The sequence below is a fragment of the Ovis canadensis genome, chromosome 1 (assembly GCF_042477335.2).
Source record: "Ovis canadensis isolate MfBH-ARS-UI-01 breed Bighorn chromosome 1, ARS-UI_OviCan_v2, whole genome shotgun sequence".
NCBI classification, from domain to species: Eukaryota; Metazoa; Chordata; class Mammalia; order Artiodactyla; family Bovidae; genus Ovis; species Ovis canadensis.
In genome coordinates this window covers 197,911,367-197,932,020 of record NC_091245.1, presented here as the reverse complement: position 1 = coordinate 197,932,020, position 20,654 = coordinate 197,911,367, and the positions used below count along the sequence as shown (strand labels likewise).

Genomic DNA, 20,654 nt, shown 5'->3' with positions numbered 1-20,654 from the left:
GTCCAGTGAATGCTCAGGTAGTGGAATAATGAATAATCTGTCAGAGCAATGTTAAAAAAAAAAAAAATGCCTGGAATGATCTTGGTAGTTCTCTTAACCTTGTAACTCTTTAGGTATTTACATGGTGTTTTCTCAAGGGAAGACCACTTTAATGACCCTGATGTCTGAAACCCTAACTATGCCGGATAAACAGAGGAAATCAGTGAGGCCACTGCTGAGAATCCCACGAAAAGCTATCTCCAGGGCTTCTGAGTTGAGATTATCTTTCCATAAGATTATTTAGTATCTTTTGAAAGTAAAGACCTTTAAGTAAAGATAATAAAGTAGAACATAGGCTTTTCCTTTCATTCTACCTAAAACACCACTGAAAGTGAAAGTGGCTCTGTTGTGTCTCACTCTTTGGGACCCCATATACTATACAGTCCATAGAATTCTCCAGGCCAGAATACTAGAGTGGGTAGCTTTTTCCTTCTCCAGGGGATCTTCCCAACCTGGGGATCAAACCCAGGTCTCCTGCATTGCAGGCAGATTCTTTACCAGCTGAGCCACAAGAGAAGCCCAAGAGTACTAGAGTGGGTAGCCTATCCCTTCTCCAGTGGATCTTCCTGACCCAGGAATTGAACCAAGGTCTCCTTCATTACAGGCAGATTCTTTACCAACTAGAAGTACAATAAAGGGGTGTGTATCAACTATCAAATTTGAGAAATGAGAAACCATCTGGTGAAGCTATAAAGGATTTAGCGGACCTGAGAAAACTGAATTCTAAGTCAGCAATGTGGAAAATAATAAATACCTAACTTGAAATGCAGAATCTTCAAAAGTTTAGGCAGTGGTAGCACCAACCTTGTCTAGAAAAAGGATAAAATACACAGAATTGGCGGACAGTTTGTTTTTAAGAAGATATTACAACCTCAAACCCTCTCTTAAACTTTGACCATCTAGACAACTGCTGTCCCCAATCCCAGTAGAAGACTCAAGATTTGTTCTTTGTAAAGGATAGAAGAGAGGCTTTCTGTACAGTGGGCAGAGGGGGTACCACATTGAAAACTGAGAGATTAAATGAACATTTACATGCTGATTGCTGAGACCCAGGGAAGCCTGGCAGCCATGTCCTTACCATCCAGGCAGAAGAAAGTCTTCTTTGAGGAATTTATAAATAATAAGAAGCAAGACCTAAAGATACTGACATCAGGAGTTCCAGAGTGAAAAGTCCATGAAGATGACCATATAACTCAGATCATTATCAATAAGCCCCACCCACATGAGCAGAACTTCCAGTCACCTTTCTAGCGTGCTCATAAATATGAACGGACAACAAACATAAAAACATCTATACAAAATCTCTAACATGAAATACTGAAATCAAAACAATAATAATTTTTAAAAGCCAACTGGAAGTAAAGGCTATGGAAGAAGATAGAAAACTTATTAATATCAATATAATATTAATTATATTATTAATATTCTAACAAGGTATTAGAAATATTGTCCCTGTGACACAAGGCAGCATAATACAAAATCAAATATTCAAAGAAAAACAAGGATCTTAGAAACTACAAGTCTGATGTCAGACTTAAAAACAAGAAGATTAGAAGATAAACTAGCGCCTATCACCTAGAAAATAGGGGGCGAATGTAGAAGAGATGAAAATAGGAAAGAAAATGCATTAAAATAAAAACATTAAAATACAGGATATCAATAAGTAACAAGATTCCAAAAAGTCAGAACCAAATAGCAACAACAACAACAGCAGAAACAAAACAAAGAATTCATCAAGGGAAATATTTCAGAAACCTTTTCTAGAGTACAAGTTTCCTCATGAAAGACACTAAGTACCTAGTATAATACGAGAAAATAAGACTACAAGAAGGCAAATCTCAGTAAATTTTTAGAACTCTTGGAAAGAGTAAGACATGTGCAAAAAATAAGGAATCAGAACATCACAAGACCAGAACAACAAAACTTGAAGGGAGATGACATTAGATTGGTGCCGTTTAAATTCTGAAGGAAAATTATTTTTAACCTAAATTCTATGCCTAGCCAAATTATTGTCCAGATATAAGGAAAGAATAAATGAGTTTTCAGACATGCAAAAAACCCAGATAATTTAACTACTGCTGCTGCTGCTAAGCCACTTCAGTCGTGTCTGACTCTGTGTGACCCCATAGATGGCAGCCCACCAGGCTCCCCCGTCCCTGGGATTCTCCAGGCAAGAACACTGGAGTGGGTTGCCATTTCCCTCTCCAATGCATGAAAGTGAAAAGTGAAAGTGAAGTCGCTCAGTCGTGTCTGACTCTTCGCTACCCTATGGACTGCAGCCTACCAGGCTCCTCTGTTCATGGGATTTTCCAGGCAAGAGTACTGGAGTGGGTTGCCATTGCCTTCTCCGAATTTAACTACTAGGTATCTTTTTTTGTCAGGAAATTGCTAGAAAATTGATCCCACCAAAATAAGTTAACTAAGACAGAAGAATGCAGAGGATACAAGAAAATAAGAGATACAAGCAAAGAGACCAGCAGAGGTTTTCCAGAGTGATTGAAAGGAAGATTCCCTGGATGAAACCAGTACATGGGGCATGAAAGGAAAAGCAGACATACAGAACCAAGTCGGAAGGTTCTGAGAGATTATTCCAAGATGAACTTACCCTGAAAAGGGGAACTTGATAAATACTTGTGCATCTGAATGCCTGGAGATGAGATTCACAATACTGGTAGAGACTTGATAATGAAGAGAATATAGAAAGCTGAGCAAACAAAAAACAAGACCACTATCAGCCACGGGGTGGGGTGGGGGGGAATCTTCAGAGAAAGGAAGAGTAATCATAGTTTCACTTGACTTAGTCATGAAAGGTATTTACACAGTCAGAACAATGTAACTACTAAATACTGATCTAACCAAAATAACAATGACAGCCCTAGGAAGACGGCAGGATAGAAATAATGCCTGTTGTGGTGAGAATGTGATGATAAGAGAGAAAGGGAAAGTTCATTTCTACAATGAAACATCAAAAATAGAGCTAAGAAATTGAAAGGCAGTAAGAAAAGACTGTTATTTAGAATACAGAGGCAAATAGCAAAAAGAATTGAGAGTGATTATCTCTGGAGAGGGGGAAAAATGTTGTGGGAGGGGGTCAGGATTTGCTATCTTTGATAATACACTTTCTATTACTCGGACAAAAACGGCAAGTGTAAAAACAAAAGGAAGAAATCACCTCAAATTGTATTCAAGACGGAGCTTTGCTGCACCTCTCTTATTCCAGAGGCATTTCTAAAGCAATGAGGAGCACAGGAAGCGGCACTGGGTTCCCCACACCCTCGCATCTTTACTAACACATGCATGATTAGATGGTCAGTAGAGATCAAAAGAGGTTGCTCAGAGAAAAGACAAGGCTGTCCTTGCCATCTGCCTAACCATTGCTTATGGCTGTGAGAGGAAAATCATCTGCTGACCTTCATTTTCAAAATCTTGTTCATAAATCTTTCACCGGCCAGGCTGAGACTTCTCTATACAAGGCAGTATTCTAGATTTCAACCACTGATTATGATTATGTTCAAACTGATTATGCTCAGTTTGGCAGGAAGTGTCTTCCTGAAACAGTTTCAAGACTTCGATCCAAAAGCAGTATCTTTGTGGGGCTACCATATTTTATAGTTCTATATTGAGTTATCACTAAAGGCTCAGACTGAAAGTGTTATGCTTGGAATTCATTTAAACCTTTAAGTAAACCTGAATCCATCAGACTCAGCAAAAGCTATGGCTAAGAGTTTGTACCTGAGGTTATAATGAGGCAGTTTTGAGATATTTAAAGATAGATATATTTTGTTGAGTGCTACTATATGTCAGGCAGTGTGATAAACACTTTCATATACTATCTTATTTAATCCTCAGAACAACTCTATGAATAAATACTGTTATTATCTCCATCATGTAAAAAAAAAAAAATCTAGACTAGGATGACTACAAACTTTGCCCAATATCTTTCACAAGGAAATAGAGAAAAATCAAAACCAGAATTGGGCTCAAAACCTGCTCTAATTCCTCTATCTTCTCTAAAGAGAAATAGCCAAAATATCAAAATATACCACTGAAATAGGGATGGTAAAGTTGAAAATAAGCATATTTCTAATGCTGAAGTATATGAGTCTTCATAGACTTAAGGAGAATTTTAAGAACTTCACATAGCATAGTTGCAAAATGCAGGCATATTAGTACCTGTACAGAGTTTGTCTTGTCATTTGTAATTCTGAGAGTTGATAATTTATAGATCACTGGAGAGCAATTTTTGAGCCTGACACATTTCAAAAATATTTTTGGACCTTCCTGCTACAATCCCAATCTAAATGCAAAAATTTCAGGGAATTGAGAGCCAAAAACTGAATAGAAATGAAATTCACTCTTTCATTAAATAAGAAAAGTGTGTCAGCAGTAAAGGTTGGCAAAGGTCACAGGGTTAAGTAGTGGATCACAGCATTTCTTCTGGCCACGGCAGTGTGCTTACAGGTATACCTTGCTTTGCTCAATGGATGTTTTCTTGAAAAGTTAAGGAATAATTGAAGCTTTGCAAATGGGATTGTACTCCAAAAGCCCTGGAAACTACTTTTTGAAAGATAATCGATACTAGTTAATAATCTTGAAATGTAAGGTATCATTATCTACATTACATAATTTGTAATAGGCTGCCATAACTTTCTTCTAACTCTTCATTCTATTATCAATATTCTTCATTCACGATATCCTGGTCCCAACCCTATCTGTTTCATGAGGGCAGGGACTTTGTCTTCTCACTACTATATTCAGCACCTAGAACAGTGCCCAGCTCATTAAATATTTGTTAGAGGAATGAATTATTTAAGCATGTAACCCTTCCTAGTTATTACCTGTATGTTAACAATGCTGTACCTTTCTTTATGCTATTACATCAGCTTGGAATACTGTTCCAGCGTTTCAGTTCCATCCCTTCTGCATGACCAAGCTCAAATGCCAACTCCTTTCTCTGTATTCCCATGGATTATATTTCTGTAGCTGGTATAATAGCAGAAGGGATAAATCTTGTATTATTCATTGGTTCCTGGTCTATAACACCTAGCCAGAGTAAAATGCACAGAAGATATGATATTAAAAGTAAATTTAAAACTTAATCTAAATTTTCACATGCATTACCAGCTGTCAGCTCTTCCTAGGCTTCTGTTGGTGTCTATCTTCAAAACTTAGTCTGTGAGATCTTTGTGAGGTCAGAAACGATGTTTGTTTGTTTGTTTGTTTTCCTCATTCTAATCTTGATGACAAGCAATGTGACTGGCAAGATAAATCCAAACATGTATTATTTGTATACACTATTAATAACATATTTGTGTTAATTAACTAACTGGAATGTGATCATGGGTAACACTGGGGTGATACGATCTTATTTATTCTTTCAAGCTATGGAATTCTTTCATGAGAATGCTACCCCATGATTCCTTGTTCTGGTATTCCTCAATGATCAGCAAAACGTACATTTATTTCTAGATACAAGTAAAAGAGAATCTTAAACTACATTGTCTATACCAGGGGTTCTCAAAGTGTGATCCCTTAAATAGCACATCAGCATTTCCTAGGAACCTGTTCGAAAATGTAAGTCTCAGGACCATCCCAGGACCACTGAATCAGAAACTATAGGAGATCCAGAAATCTATTGTGTTATAACAAGTCTACAAGTTATTATGATCCATACTTAAGCTTGAAAACCCCTGACTGAACACAACTGGGAAGAAAGCTGTTCTCCCTATTCTGCCCTGAATAATGGAGTGTGCCTGGACCTACCCAACAATGTCAAAATTCCTATCACATCCTTCCTCTTCAGAGGAAACTCAACTTCATTTTAGGCTGGATAATTGGAACAAATGAGTGAAATTTTGATCAAAAAGATCAGGGAATCTCTTTCGTTTCTGTCATTACACTTTAATTTTTATAGCATGACTTAAACCAGTAGGTCTTAAAAACTATCATTGTAAACCATATACCACATCTGCGTGGCATTCTGCTGGTTCCAACCAGAGGAGAAACACTGTGGGAATTAGAACTAGGCAGAATGAAGGGAATACTAATGAGGAAGCAAGGGTCAGCAGTCTAAAGAAAATATGAAAGAAATGGACTCTAGGCCGCACGGCCTGTGTCAAAGTAGGGAGGGTGGGCGATAATGGGGATGGGAAGAATCTGTGAGAATAAGAAAGTGGCAGCAGCCAGCATCAGATAGGAATCTTGTCCTGCATCAGGAATGTTCACATGTAGAGTGAAGGATACTGAAAGTAGTACTTGGTTCTAGGCAAAGGGCTAACATGATAGTGAGGAGTTTAAGGCAAGAATACAGCTCCATACAGGAAAAGAGGAAGTAGAAAGCCTAAGAGTCAGAAAATAATCACAACAGCAACAGGTGTTTATACTAAGAACTGATGTTATGCTTGGTTTGTTACATGAACATAAAATGTATTTATTATATATTACACACTAATATATGGGCCTTCCCTGGTGACTCTGCGGTAAAGAGTCTGCTTTGGGTCAGGAAAATCTCCTGGAGAAGGAAATGGCAACCCGCTCCAGTATTCTTGCCTGGAGAATCCCATGGACAGAGAAGCCTGGTGGGCTACAGTCCATGGGGTCACAGAGTCAGACATGCCTTAGTGACTAAACCACAACCACACATTAATATTAATGTATATACTTTAATGTAATACATTAATATACCTTAATATATATTCTTTGCCTCTTTCATCTTGAAAGATGAATTGTACAATAAGGAAGCAAAGACTCAGATGTATCTTGCCCAAGTCATAGGGACTAACAAGTTGTTCGTTGTGTGTCTGATTTTAAGTCCTGTAATCTTTCTACCATACCACTGAGCTTCCCAGATGAGCAGGACAGCCGTTCCAGGTAAGGTGAGAGAAGGAAGGAGCACCCCCGCTTACTCACCTCTGGCACGTGAACATTGGTGCTCTCTCATAGCCACCTGACAGCGGGCAGGAACTCCTCATGCTTCCCCAAGTTTGCTCTCATTGGCCCGGGGCTTGGGTGAGCCTGAGCCTTCAGAGATGACCCTCCAGAAGGCTAATAAGCTGCACACATGATACTGCATGTACACAGCTGGACTAGTTTTCACGAACAAAGGAAGGCTAGTTGACTTACCAGAGCAAAGTATATCTTAGATTTTGAATTGTGGTTAAGCTCACAGACTGAAGCCTGTCTGCTCTGTACTAGCTACGTGACTTAGTCAAGTTACTCCATGTCTCTATGCTGGTTTTTACTCCCTAAAATAGGGATAATAATAGCTCCTGCCTCACTGGATTGTTATGAGGATTAAATGAGTCATTATATGTAAAGCACAGTACCCAATACATAGTAAAAGATACATAAGCACAATTTCAAAAGACTGTTATCTCCTCAAATGTCCTTTCAGTGCCTCACATGAATAAAACATGAACCATCAAGCATAAAGATTTTTGCTTAGTTCAGTCTTAGGTAGACCTGCTTAAAAAGTTTATAACTGACCCCAAAATCTAGTGGGTTGTTTTTTAGTCACTAAGTCGTGTCTGACTCTCAGCAACCCCACTGTCTGTAGCTCCCCAGGCTCCTCTGTCCATGGAATTTCCCAAAGGAATACTGGAGTGGATTGCTATTTCCTTCTCCAAGGGATCTTCCCAACCCAGGGACTGAACCTGCATCTCTAGTGCCTACTGCATTGGCAGGTGGAGTTCTTTACCACTGAGCCACCTGGGAAGACTATTTTATACTTTATTGAAAAAAAAATACTGAAGAAAGATTTTAAAAAGGAAAAAGTCCTTACAATCCAATCATCATGACCCAAATGTTACCATTTTTTACATATTACCATCTATGTCCATGGACATACAAATTTCACATTATTGTAATTGGTACATATATCTGTATCACTATTTTTTATAATTACCATCATATCACAAGTATTTCTGACAATTCATGTTCATAAACATGTTAATGGCTGTTAAATATTTCATTCCATCACTGAATTTTATTCTCTGCACAATCAAGAAATTCAGCTTATTAATCATGAAAGTCAGACTTTGGATAACTTTTATCTGGAAGTAAAAGACATCTTCTATCTAAAATGATCAGTTGCCAGTCAAACATCAGAAGAGAGAAAATGAATTTAAATTGTTTGAAGACAATGAAGGACTGAGTGCAATTATTTTTTAATGTCACAAATGATTGAAAACTAAAAAAAAAATCAAATATCCTTTCTATAATGTTAGTAAAACACTCAACATTTTGACTCCTAGGCATTATTTTGTCTTTGCTTTTTTTATGGGAGAAGTACTGGTTACAGTTGGGAGAGCGGAGAAAACCATATCCACCAAATCAAGCTCACATAAGACTAACACATAAATAAACTACTCTTATTTGTCAAGACACATGAGATAGGTGAAAAAAAATTACAAAAACATAATGCACAATCTGACAAGCAAAAATGCCACTAAGTTAACTAAAGACATAGTAGAGACCAAGGAAAACAACCATAAATGCTTAAACAAACATAATCACTGTTGTCCCTACATAAACACTCAAAAACGCTGGTTCTTACAGTCCCATAGATAAAGAACCTTGCCTCTGATCCATCCGTGTTTCACAGAAGAAAGAATGATAGAGAAAGGAAGTGGCCAGTTCAAACTCACACAAGGAGTTGGGTCAGAAAGCCGAATTCAAGTCCAAGTTTCCAGACTCAAGCCAAGATCCTACTGCAACCATGCATTGGTTCAGACATACCTGGGCCTGTATGTGGTCACTATCACGCAATCTACAAACTCCAGCCAAGTATCCATTTTCTCTCAACCTTTGTGTGCACATCGGTTTCCCTGGTAGCTCAGGTGGTAAAGAATCCACCTGCAATGTGGGACACCTGGGTTTGATTCCTGGGTTGGGAAGGTCCCCTGAGAAGGGAAAGGCACCCACTCCACTATTTTGGCCTGGAGAATTCAGTCCATGGGGTCGCAAAGAGTCAGACACGACTGAGTCCCTTTCACTTCACTTCACTTGTGTGCACATGGAACCACATTAGTTACTCTACCTACTTCAGTTGCTCAACCCAGCTGTGGACCCAACAAATTCATTCATACAACTCACAGCCTGAAAACACTAGTTCAAACCTATCAGGGGCTCCTTAAGAATTAAAGTGGTAATTATGATTACCCTGTTTTATTTTCTATAGACACCAAGTCTAAAAGGGATCAAGTAAAGGAAGAATACAGACAAGCTGAAAAAAGCAGTTTCTTCCTAATAAGAAAGTAGAAATCAATAGGTAAATAAAGTTATATACATTCTTTAAAAAAAGAAAAAGGTTTAGGATACTGAGGTCCAGAGAGGAGAAAGATTTTTCCTAAAGTTCCTCCATTGAATTAGAGGGACTAAAACCAGAACCCAGGTTTTCTAGCATCTGGTCTAATATTAGTTTTATTTCATCAGAACATGCACCATATTTTTTATGCCTCAGCAAGTCACCCTAGCATACAGTTTCATAATCCCACCAGCTTAAAAAGCTTACCCTTAGAGAATCTAACACATAGTAGGCACTCAATAAATACTGCTTATTAAATCAATCAATCAATCATTTTGCTTGAAAATGGCCTTGGTTGTCTCCCTTACCTCAGTATCATTGTGGATATTGCTATACTTGTATTATTGGTTTTCTTTTTATGCTGATGCAAAATCCATGTCATCTTATTTTGAACTATTTGTAGGCTTGCAAATACAGCATGTTTTCTATGACAACCTTTTTTCTTGACACATAGCAAATATTTTTCTTTTAAATCCCAGAAAAGGAAAAAAAAAGTAAATCAAATACAATTTTAAGCAGTGCTGGAAATGTTAAAAATATCTGGAAATGAAAGAAGTGCCTCTGTAAAAAACAAAAACAACTGCTTAAATAACCTAATTTTAAACTTTCCAGATTTTTAACAATTAGAATGATCATGTAATAAGCCCTGTGAAATTCTCTAGTTTGTAGAGCATCTAAACCCAATCTAGCACGTGAATGAGACTAAGGACAAAAACACCTCAACATTTTTTTTTTAAAATCAGAATCATCTACATTTTTTGCCTTCAAAAAGCTAAAAGGGAATTTCTAATTTTTACTGCAATGAGGTTTGCTGGACATATTTGGTATCAGTGTTTGAGGAATTGAGAAAAACCTGATTGTTTCACATGGGTGATAGTTGTAGGAATGAATGGGGACTAAAAGACATGCTATTAGCAGATTGGTGTTGCTGCTTCCTGCTCGTTAAGGAAATCTTGGTGTGTTATCTTCTCAATGGCCTCTGAAAGCTTCTAGAGTTTTTCCTGTAGTCTAGTCCCTTTCAACTGCATCTCAGGCTAATGGCCAGTCCACAAATAGTAGGGAAACAAGACTGACCACAGAATAGCAATTTCCCTTTCCTTTTTGCCCAACAATGTTTAAAGCTCACTTTCAATTATCTGTACTCTCTGAATCACTGGTGGTGGGATTTGTTTCAGGTAAAAAGCCAGGCACAGTATATGCTTTTAAAAAAGTCAAAAAGAAAAGCTCTGTTGAGAGGCAACAGGTGTCCCTTGGGACTTCTGCCAATGTACCATCAGTTGCATCACAGCAGCAAAATTCCATGGCCTCCCTGGGTGGGAGTCCCAAGTTCCCAAAGACAGGGAGATGGAGACTGTTTCAAAAAGTAACTGGAGAGAATAGCAAACTAAAATTAGAACTATAGACATAGATACTAGAACAAAATCCATCATGTTCTGCATGCAAGGATGCTGATGAGGACGAAGACACTGGGAGAAGTGATGTGTCTTCTTGGGCTCAGACACATGCCATCTATTTACATGTCTGGTTTCTAACCCAAGCCTGTAGGGCAATAATTGGTTTCCCTCTTCTACACATATGTTCTCTTAACACTACAGAGGGTGATAATAAAAATCAAGGTCCTGGCAGTAGGAGTCCTGTAGTATTTCTGACAAGGACATACGTACATGTTACAATTTCATATTGCTCATCCTGTAGCTTATCTATTGATTCCTAAGTGAGATGTACATCCTAATCACATGAGGTGCTTCTTAAATATCTGAGTCCCAGGTACCACAGGGTGCCACATGATTCAGATGTGCACCCCTGACTGAAAATCCTGTTACCAGCCAGATTTTACACAATCAATGTTTTAAATCCAGTCAAGGTATAATAGGTATTTCTGGTGGCTCACTCAGTAAAGAGTCTGCCTGCAGTGTGGGAAACCCTGGGTTTAATTCCTAGGTTGGGAAGATCCCCTGGAGAAGGAAATGGCAACCCACTCCAGTATTCTTGCATGGAGAATTCTGTGGACAGAGAAATCTGGTGGGCTACAGTCCATCGGGGTCATAAAGAGTCAGACACGACTGAATGACTAACACAAGGCATGATATTTGACCCAATGCACTTCCATTCCCAAACCCACAAGATGTTATATAACTGACTTGAAACTATGTCTGAGCAACAAACATAAACTCACATTTTTGAGGAGTTACTGCAAAAAATATATATAGAATAACAACAAAAGAAATCCCTTATTGGTAAAGTAAAGCCTCTGCAGAAGTCAATGAAGATAATTTGTAGCAGCAAGTATGCTTGCTCCTAAAACTACAAAAACAACAAAGGATTAATTTTTCCCCTCTAGGATGAGATCCTAATGAAAAGAAAACACAACTAATAATAATGAAAGACAACACAGCTACTGATAATGAAAACTTTGATTCTAAACACTAAATGCTTTATCGGTTTGAATTTAATTTCATAATTATGATATTATGGTACGGGACTTGAGGTAGGCGCAATAAGTCTTGTTTTACAGGGAAACAAAGATGCATTGCCCAAGTTACTTAGCCTTGAACCTCAGTTTTGTTATCTACAAAATGAAGTTAATATATCTAGTCACAAGTTTTTAAGTGAAGTGAAGTCGCTCAGTCGTGTCCGACTCTTTGTGAGCCCATGGACTGTGGCCTATCAGGCTCCTCCGTCCATGAGATTTTCCAGGCAAGAGTGCTGGAGTGGGGTGCCATTTCCTTCCCCAGGGCAAGTTTTTAAAGGAGATGACATATATTAACAAGCCCTTTGGAAAAAACACAGAATGTCTCATGAATGTTATTTACGGCTGTTTATATGACAAATCAAAAGCCTAATATTAACAAATTCAAAGTAACATAACTATTAGTCATTCAGGCACAAAACACCACACCTAATAGGGTCAGAAGCTTAATGGGATAAAAGGACAAGAATAAGGGAATGACTGGAGATAACAAACCGCCACCCCCAGGCTTATTTCTAATGCCACCAAGCCTCATCATTAACACCCAGCTCAGACAATAGGTTACTAGCCAGGTAGCTAGTTAGTTGGAACAGCTTTTAGAGTAGTATTCAGCAAGAGTTCAAATGTTCTCCCACACAAAAATTCTGTTTAAAGAAACCAAAAGTGAAAAAAAAAAAAAAAGAAAGAAACCAAAAGTGGAACAAAAGGCAGACATTATTGCTGTGGAATATTAAGTGCCTCTTTAGAGGTCATTAATCATTACAACTTTATATTCTAGCCACCTGGGTAACTGACTAGAACTCTGAGAGATGAAAGGAGAAGACACATACATTGTTAGAAATCAATAGCTCTTGACCTGTTCATTTATCCTCAGACTAAAAGCTTCTGGAGGGCAACCCCAATGCACTATTCATTATCTCCATCCCCTGCATTTAACAATATGTCTGGAGTAATGTGGCAACTCATTAAATATTTTGAATTAAATGAAGTGAACTCCCTCTGATATTTAAGAATCTTTAAGTCTTTGCAGGCCTGTATGCAGGTCAGGAAGCAACTGTCCAGTTAGAACTGGACATGGAACAACAGACTGGTTCCAAATAGCAAAAGGAGTATGTCAAAGCTGTATATTGTCACCCTGCTCATTTAACTTCTATGCAGAGTACATCATGAGAAATGCTGGGCTGGAAGTAGCACAAGCTGGAATCAAGATTGCCAGGAAAAATATCAATAACCTCAGATATGCAGAGGACATCACCCTTATGGCAGAAAGTGAAGAGGAACTAAAAAGCCTCTTGATGAAAGTGAAAGAGGAGAGTGAAAAAGTTGGCTTAAAGCTCAACATTCAGAAAACGAAGATCATGGCATCCAGTCCCATCACTTCATGGGAAATAGACGGGGAAACAGTGAAAACAGTGTCAGACTTTATTTTTGGGGCTCCAAAATCACTGCACGCGGTGATTGCAGCCATGAAATTAAAAGACGTTTACTGCTTGGAAGGAAAGTTATGACCAACCTAGATAGCATATTCAAAAGCAGAGACATTACTTTTCCAACAAAGGTCCGTCTAGTCAAGGCTATGGTTTTTCCTGTGGTCATGTATGGATGTGAGAGTTGGACTGTGAAGAAGGCTGAGCACCAAAGAATTGATGCTTTTGAACTGTGGTGTTGGAGAAGACTCTTGAGAGTCCCTTGGACTGCAAGGAGATCCAACCAGTCCATTCTAAAGGAGATCAGTCCTGGGTGTTCATTGGAAGGAATGATTCTAAAGCTGAAACTCCAATACTTTGGCCACCTGATGCAAAGAGTTGACTCACTGGAAAAGACCCTGATGCTGGGAGGGATTGGGGGCAGGAGAAGGGGACAACAGAAGATGAGGGCTGGATGGCATCACTGACTTGATGGATGTGAGTTTGAGTGAACTCCAGGAGTTGGTGATGGACAGTGAGGCCTGGCGTGCTGCAGTTCATGGGGTTGCCAAGAGTCGGACATGACTGAGTGAATGGACTGAACTGAAGACTCAGACAGGAAAAGTGACTTGTCCAAGGTTACACCATTAAAGCTGGGATAAGAATCCATTAAAGCAGGGATCTCCTATGCTCAGTGCCTGTTCTGTTTTTTACCGTGTTATATCTTACTCATCCTACAATGGTCTTGGAGCTTTAGTTGTTTGTTTTTTAACCACAAAGCAGCTTTTTTAAAAATCACTTTCTGGCTCTGATAAACTAGTTTCTGCATAGACATTTCCCTGTCCTCTTGCAGAGTGAACCATTCTGGTTTCAGGGAAATAATTATTCTAGGCATGCAAGCATGCTGTCGTTTCAGTCATGTCTGACTCTATGCAACCCTATGTACTGTAGCTCGCTAGGCTCCTCTGTCCATGGAATTCTCCAGACAAGAATAATGGAAGGGGTTGCCATGCCCTCCTCCAGGGAATCTTCCTGACCCAAGGGTTGAACCTGTGTCTCTTGCATCTCCTGCATTGGCAGGCAGGTTCTTTTACCACTAGCATCACCTGGGAAGCCCACTTCTTTCACCTCTCCCAATTTATAATCTCCTGGATGTGTGAACATGGCATGATAAACTAATGAAGGCTATCCAATCTAACATATAATCTGAATCCCTGCTATGTAAATGAAAATGTTTTATCTGATGCAGGTACCTGGGCAGCTGCAGGACTGTTAGAACTTCATATTATGCCCACAAAAAAAGTTAATCTATGAGTGAAGATTTGAGAGTGAGATCTTTAAGATCAGAGACTACATCTTAGCTTTCTTTTACATTCTCAGAACACAGCAGATGCTCAATAAATGCTTGTTTAAATAAAGAACATAAAAATTATAATGCTGATTATAAGAAATACAGTATGAGAGGGACAAACAGGGACTTAGATCATATAAAAATATACCAGTAAATATTAATTAGATGCAAGGAAGATCAGGGAAGATCTTGTGGAACAAGAGGTACAGCAAATGGATTCTAAAAGAATGGAATAGAGGCTCATGACAAGGGGACGGAGGTAAGCTATATTCACTCTAAGATGTGCTTTGATTTAAGCAGGCCAATGTCACACTACCATGGGTTAACACCAGGACATTTTAAGGAGTTCAACAATGAACCTATAGAAAAAGCATTTAAAGATAATTAAGGGGTTGAAATTAAATGGCTAGAGGAAGAACAGAGAAGGTATTTTAAATGAATCCATTTTCTGATAATACTATGAGGCAAGCAATTTCTTTGGTATTTCATTTCCATTCTTTCCCAAAGCAACCAAAAACTTACAACATGATCACGTATCAGATGCTTCCATATTGATTAATAAGATGATATTCCATGTTCTATACTCAGATGTCCAGAGTAGTGTCATTCATAGATACAATCAGCGCCCTAAGGTCTAAACTAGTGCTTCTTAAACTTTAATCTGCATACAAATGACAAGGAGATTTGGTTGAAATGAACATTTGGCTCAGTAAGTCTGGAGCAGGGCCCAAGATTCTGCATTCCTAACAAATTTTCAGGTGATGTTAATACTGATTGTCTATGGACTACATTTTGACTAGCAAGGTCTTAGACCAATGTTTAACTTTGACTATCAATTTACAACACTTGAGGAGCTTTTTAAAAATACCTATGCCCAGGTTCTACAATAGAATCAATTAAACCAGAATGTCTAAAGGTGTGACCTAAGCATCTTTAGCCTTCAAAACCTTCACAGGTGTTTCTGATAAGCCCAAGCTTGCAAACCTAGCTGAACAAAGAAAATATGTGATACAGGCAGGTTGGGAAAAATACCGAAGATTGGGGGGCGGGGATGGAGCGGGGAAGAGAGGGAGAGAACCTCTTTCCTCACAGTAAATCAATGTTTCTCAGACTTTTATGGGTGCACAAATAATCTGTGACTTTTTAAAAAAATCAGATTCTGATTCAGTAAGCCTAAAGTTCAAGATTCTAAATCAAACCACATTTTGATTATCAAAAGTCTAAATGAGTGATTCTTGAACACTGTTGCATCTGAGATCTTTAAAAAAAATCTATGCCTCTCTCCTACCTTAAAATTCTGATGCAATTGATGAAGTGTTTGACCAGGCATGAGGAGGTCTAAAAAGCATACCAGATGATTCTAATGTACATCAAAGTTTGTGAACCACCACAAGGCACAAATTCTGTCAAAGTTGTTCAGATTGTGCACCAATCCAAATCTCTGAAGCAACATTAATTACCATGGTACATAAGGATCATTGAAATTACATCAGAAATTGACTGCTGGATCAATTGATTCATTTACCTCTCTCCTTGTCCTAATAACAAGAAGTGATGCAAAACAATAAGTAAGGAAGCAAAAAAATTGATCTTATTTGTAAATAACTGATGCTTAACTTGCTGAAGACTCTGGACGAGTGCTCTAAGAATGGTTTTGAAATGCTGGAGATAAGGTGAAGGTTGTCAAATGCTGGCAACGAGATTCAAAACTAAGTGGGCTATTAGCTTTTTTTCTAGGATGAAGAACTCTTGAACTCTCAACTGAATCATGTAATAGCACTTTGAGCATTGAAAGAGTATCTAGTAGAAAAAAAAAGTATATATGTTTACATTTGAAATTGTCTTCCCGAAACTAAACTTGAATCTATTAGGGGAAGAAATTTCTACATGGCAGCATAAAGTATCAATACTTAAGGTACAACAATTCAAATGGGATATGGATATACTTCTCTGAGTACACATTTCTTCTATAATAAAATTTCAAGTTAGCTACCATTTTTAGCTGTGCCATTTGCATCAACTCAGAAAGTGCGGTCAACATATAATTCACCACTCTTTATATGATCACTATCAGGCTAATTCAGTTTTGCAAAAGTCCATGAACCAATGTGTATGAGGACTTTCACCATGTCTTTTGCCTGAAGCAATTATGGTACCTCTGCAAAATGACCACAATATTGGCTTGGGACAAAATTATTCATTACCTTGGAGTTAGTGCTGTGATTCACGCCTGTATCATGCCTGCTGTAGATTGTTTAGAACTTCTAGCATGATTCTTCTCAGATATACTTCTGAGATTTTCCTTTCTGAAATCCCAAGCCTGGCAGAATAACTAGAATGCTACTGTTATCAGTATGAGATATAAACCACCTAGAACTTTGTGTGACATGTAGCATATGTTATAGGTAAAGAGAAATAAAAAATTATTGATAAGAGATACATTTTCTTTTTATGATGGGCCAGGAATTTGTGTATAAATTGAAAGCAAAATGTTACAAAGAATGTTTGCCAAATAACCAAGTTTAATATTCAAATAGCAAGTATTCTCTAAATAATAATAAAAAAAAGCTTCTTAGTAAAATGATACTCCGTTGTTAATTTCATGTTCTAGAAATACTTAATCAACTGGAATATTACAGACATCTATGAATTTTTGACTTCTAGTTTTAAAATGGATTCTATAGTAAAGTTAATAAATATATGCCTCATGTATATTTATTGACATGAGGTCTCTTCTATATGTACATCTCTGTTAGTCAAGGAAATGCCCATCAGCAAATCATAGGAATAAAGTATCCCAATTAAAATTTGCCAGCTTGTCTGAACCTATGTTGATTCAGTTATTTTCACACTGGAAATGCTTACCTAAGTTGAAATACTTAACTCATAATTAAATACTTTATTGAACATGTACCTGCTGTCACTTGACACTTCAGTTTTACTAATCAGCCCAGAAATAGGTAACCCACCACCACTCCCTGATCCTGGGCACATTACCACAATGACTGACATTCTTGGTTTAAAAATAAAACCTTGTTTCAAATATAGCTTCTCGAGTTCTGGGTAATGAATATAGTTTCAAAAAAGTTGACATCATTTTTTCTGATTTCACCACGATTAAATACATCCAGTATTCCTACTGGATATCTGACCACATCACTCAAGACTCTTGCAAGCTAGTGGGCATTTTAAAGAGGAGGAGGAGGAGGAGGAAGAGACCTGCATAGATGGAGTTAAACCCAAAGGCTATCCAATCCTACAATTTTAATAGTCATTTTGTTTATGTGAGTTAAATATGCCATCAGAAGTTGATTTTTACAGTTCATTTACCAATTAGTGTGTATACATTATGCAGATTTGCTTATGAGGAAAATATTAATATATACATATCCAGAACTAGTATATGCATCATGCCTGGAGCCAAGCAGTACTCCGATACACTGTTCTTCTTAGAGGTCAGTTCTAACGCACACTGTTTCAAATAGACCCAATTTCTCTGCTGATATATATTCAAAATGCAGTGGGATGTGGTCATACACACCCAGAAATACCATCTTCGTGGGGTGGGGGTGGAGAAATCCAAACATTTTTTTTCTATAGCAATGCATTATTGGATATCAGATACAAACATGCCTGTCAGCAATCCTAAGGTAAATGAAAGATATTTATGTGAACCCATCCAATCCATTCTACAGAAAAGAAATTGCCTTATCAACACATCTCGCCTCCCCCACCGTCCAAAGACTCTTCCCACCCCCCTATCTAAAAAGAAAAGAAAAAAAACTCATCACACTTCACTACGCAACTGATGGAGTATTAAACACTGTCTTCCAAGCTGTGGGAGTTAAAAAGAAGTCGCCTTCCTGCCACACTTCCCTGGTGCTGCAACGGACATAGCATCTCCTCCTGTCGACCTAGTATGATGCTCGCTCCCCAAGCACTGCAGTCCCCTCGCTGAGGACTGCCCTGGCCACACGCACATGCCGCGGGAAGTCCCCCGATGGGGACAGCCACATACCTTTGCTCTCCATTTCGGTCCCTTTCGAGTGCTGGGAAGTTCAATGGAAGTTGGCCGGAAGATGCGGGCCCGCTTCAGATTCCCAAACCCGGGAAGCCAATCTGATGATTTCGCCCGTACTTCCTTTCTTCCCCTCAGGCTTCCTGAAAGATGGGATTTCTTAAACCTTGAAACTGCAATCAGCCACCAAAGGACACTTAGCAGCAGCAGCAGACTGCCTCTACAGGGGATAGGTTGCGACCTGGTATTCATATGCATGCACGGAGCCCGCTCAGTTTGTTTGCTTTTTTACCTGGGTCTGGAAGCAGCAAGCAGGAGCTGTCCTCGGAACGTGGTGCTGCAGGTGTAGTGACAGATCATCCCACTTTGCTCTCTGGATGTACAGCAGATTTGCATGGGCGCTGGCACGCATGCGCAGGGCGTCCCCCCTCCCCTTTTCGCCGCCTCCCGCTCCCCCGCCCTTCTTTGCTTCTCTCCCCAATACGGTCCTTAGTTATCCCCGCTGAAGAGCTGTAGCGTTCGGTCACAGGGAGCGCTGCTAAAAATAAACGCTGGACCGGATTTTCCTTTGCAAACTAGCAAATGGATTGGATTGGGATTGTGTATCAATCCAATACGATTTTCCAGACGGGATTGCGGAAGCCTTAGAGGAAACCGCGGTCTCCGAGATGGGTATGGTTTTATTCAGAAGCAGAAAGGAGAAAAGAGGAGTGTATTTGCGAAAACCGTGTAATGGTCACAATTTGGGGTTCTCTTCCTAGTTGCTGCAGTAACTTTCCAGGTGTATGCCTCCTCTTCTAACCACTTCCCCCACTGACTTTACGGTTCTGTTTGTATTTCCATATCTGTTTTGTTTTTTCTTCCGGGATAGAGTGGGAGTAGCCCTGGACCTACCAAAGATTAATATTCGCCTGCTGCTTTGCTACTCAGACTGAATTTTCTTGCCTCCCTGATATCCCTTTGGCCTCCAACTCAAAACTGTTCCATTAACAGGCTACAGGGCTTCTGAATTCTCTGAACAAAGACACTGAGGACATCCTGGGGGTGCTTTTTAGCTTCTTTCCAACAGTCTACCAAGATGCAGCGTCCCCAAAGGTAGAGAGGCCCTTTATTGATAAGAAGCTGTGTACATAATCATTTTTATAAAGATGAAGAAGAAAAATATTTTTCTTGTATAAGGTACTAGAGAAGGGTTCAAAGCCAAAAATACTTTATAGCGCTCTTTTCATAGAATATTTTTAAAGCCCATACTATGATTAGTTTATCTGCAACCTGTGTAATAGGGCAATATTTACTACCTTTTTCTTTTTCAATAGTCCAGATTCTCCTGAGAGATAACTCTCTCTTTGAGAATAATAGTCTTCTATTCTCAGACATGAAAATAAACCTAGAAAACTAGTATATAGAATGGCTAAGGGAGGAGCTGTGCAGGTTAATCCCATATCCCTGGTTACACAAAGACCCCTCCACAGTAAACTTCTAATCCCAATTTTCAAAACATTGAAATACAATAAAATATACTGCCAACAAGAAACCTGAGTTAGACTATAATTCTATCTTCCTCTGGTGATTCAGAGGGCATCCTGAGATTTCTCCAGTGCCTTAGGGCCATGATTACAAATATTAATCATAATGGCTCAGCCAGACATGGACATCCTTGTGGAGGAGACCTGTTGATAACTGCCATGGCTCAGCAAAGCCTGCCTCCATTCAGCATTGGGGAGTCAAAACACTTGAGCATGGGATTACAGGTTACAACCTAGGATCTACCAAGCTTTAGGCTCTCTTATTGCATGCCCAAGAAAATATTTGGGGGGGGGGGGAATCACAACACTATTTGTTTACATTTTGATAGATTTTTGAAGTAGGCTATAGTGAGAGTAGATCCTTAAGAATAATAGAAAAGTAGATCCTTAAGAATAATAGTGTCTTTGGGATAAATAATTCCTGCTCCTAACACTACACTCATTACCTGTTCTTTTCCTCTCAGAACTTTTAGAAAAGGAGATACTTTAGAGTCCATCTGTGCACACCTGTAATATTTATTATTTTACGAATGGAGAGGC

General features: G+C 38.8%; 1 protein-coding gene across 1 annotated transcript in view; it reads right to left on the bottom strand.

Moving 5' to 3' along the window:
- The window catches only part of FGF12 (fibroblast growth factor 12), a 610,786-nt gene extending 591,697 nt beyond the window's left edge, over positions 1–19,089 (bottom strand). Inside the window, exons 1-2 of the mRNA XM_069557665.1 lie at positions 18,881–19,089; positions 18,589–18,731 (exon numbers count right to left, since the gene is read on the bottom strand). Of these exons, the coding sequence (XP_069413766.1) occupies positions 18,589–18,601 (13 nt within the window). The 5' untranslated portion in view covers positions 18,602–18,731; positions 18,881–19,089. The remainder of the gene's footprint in view (positions 1–18,588; positions 18,732–18,880) is intronic.
- Positions 19,090–20,654: the final 1,565 nt, after the last annotated feature.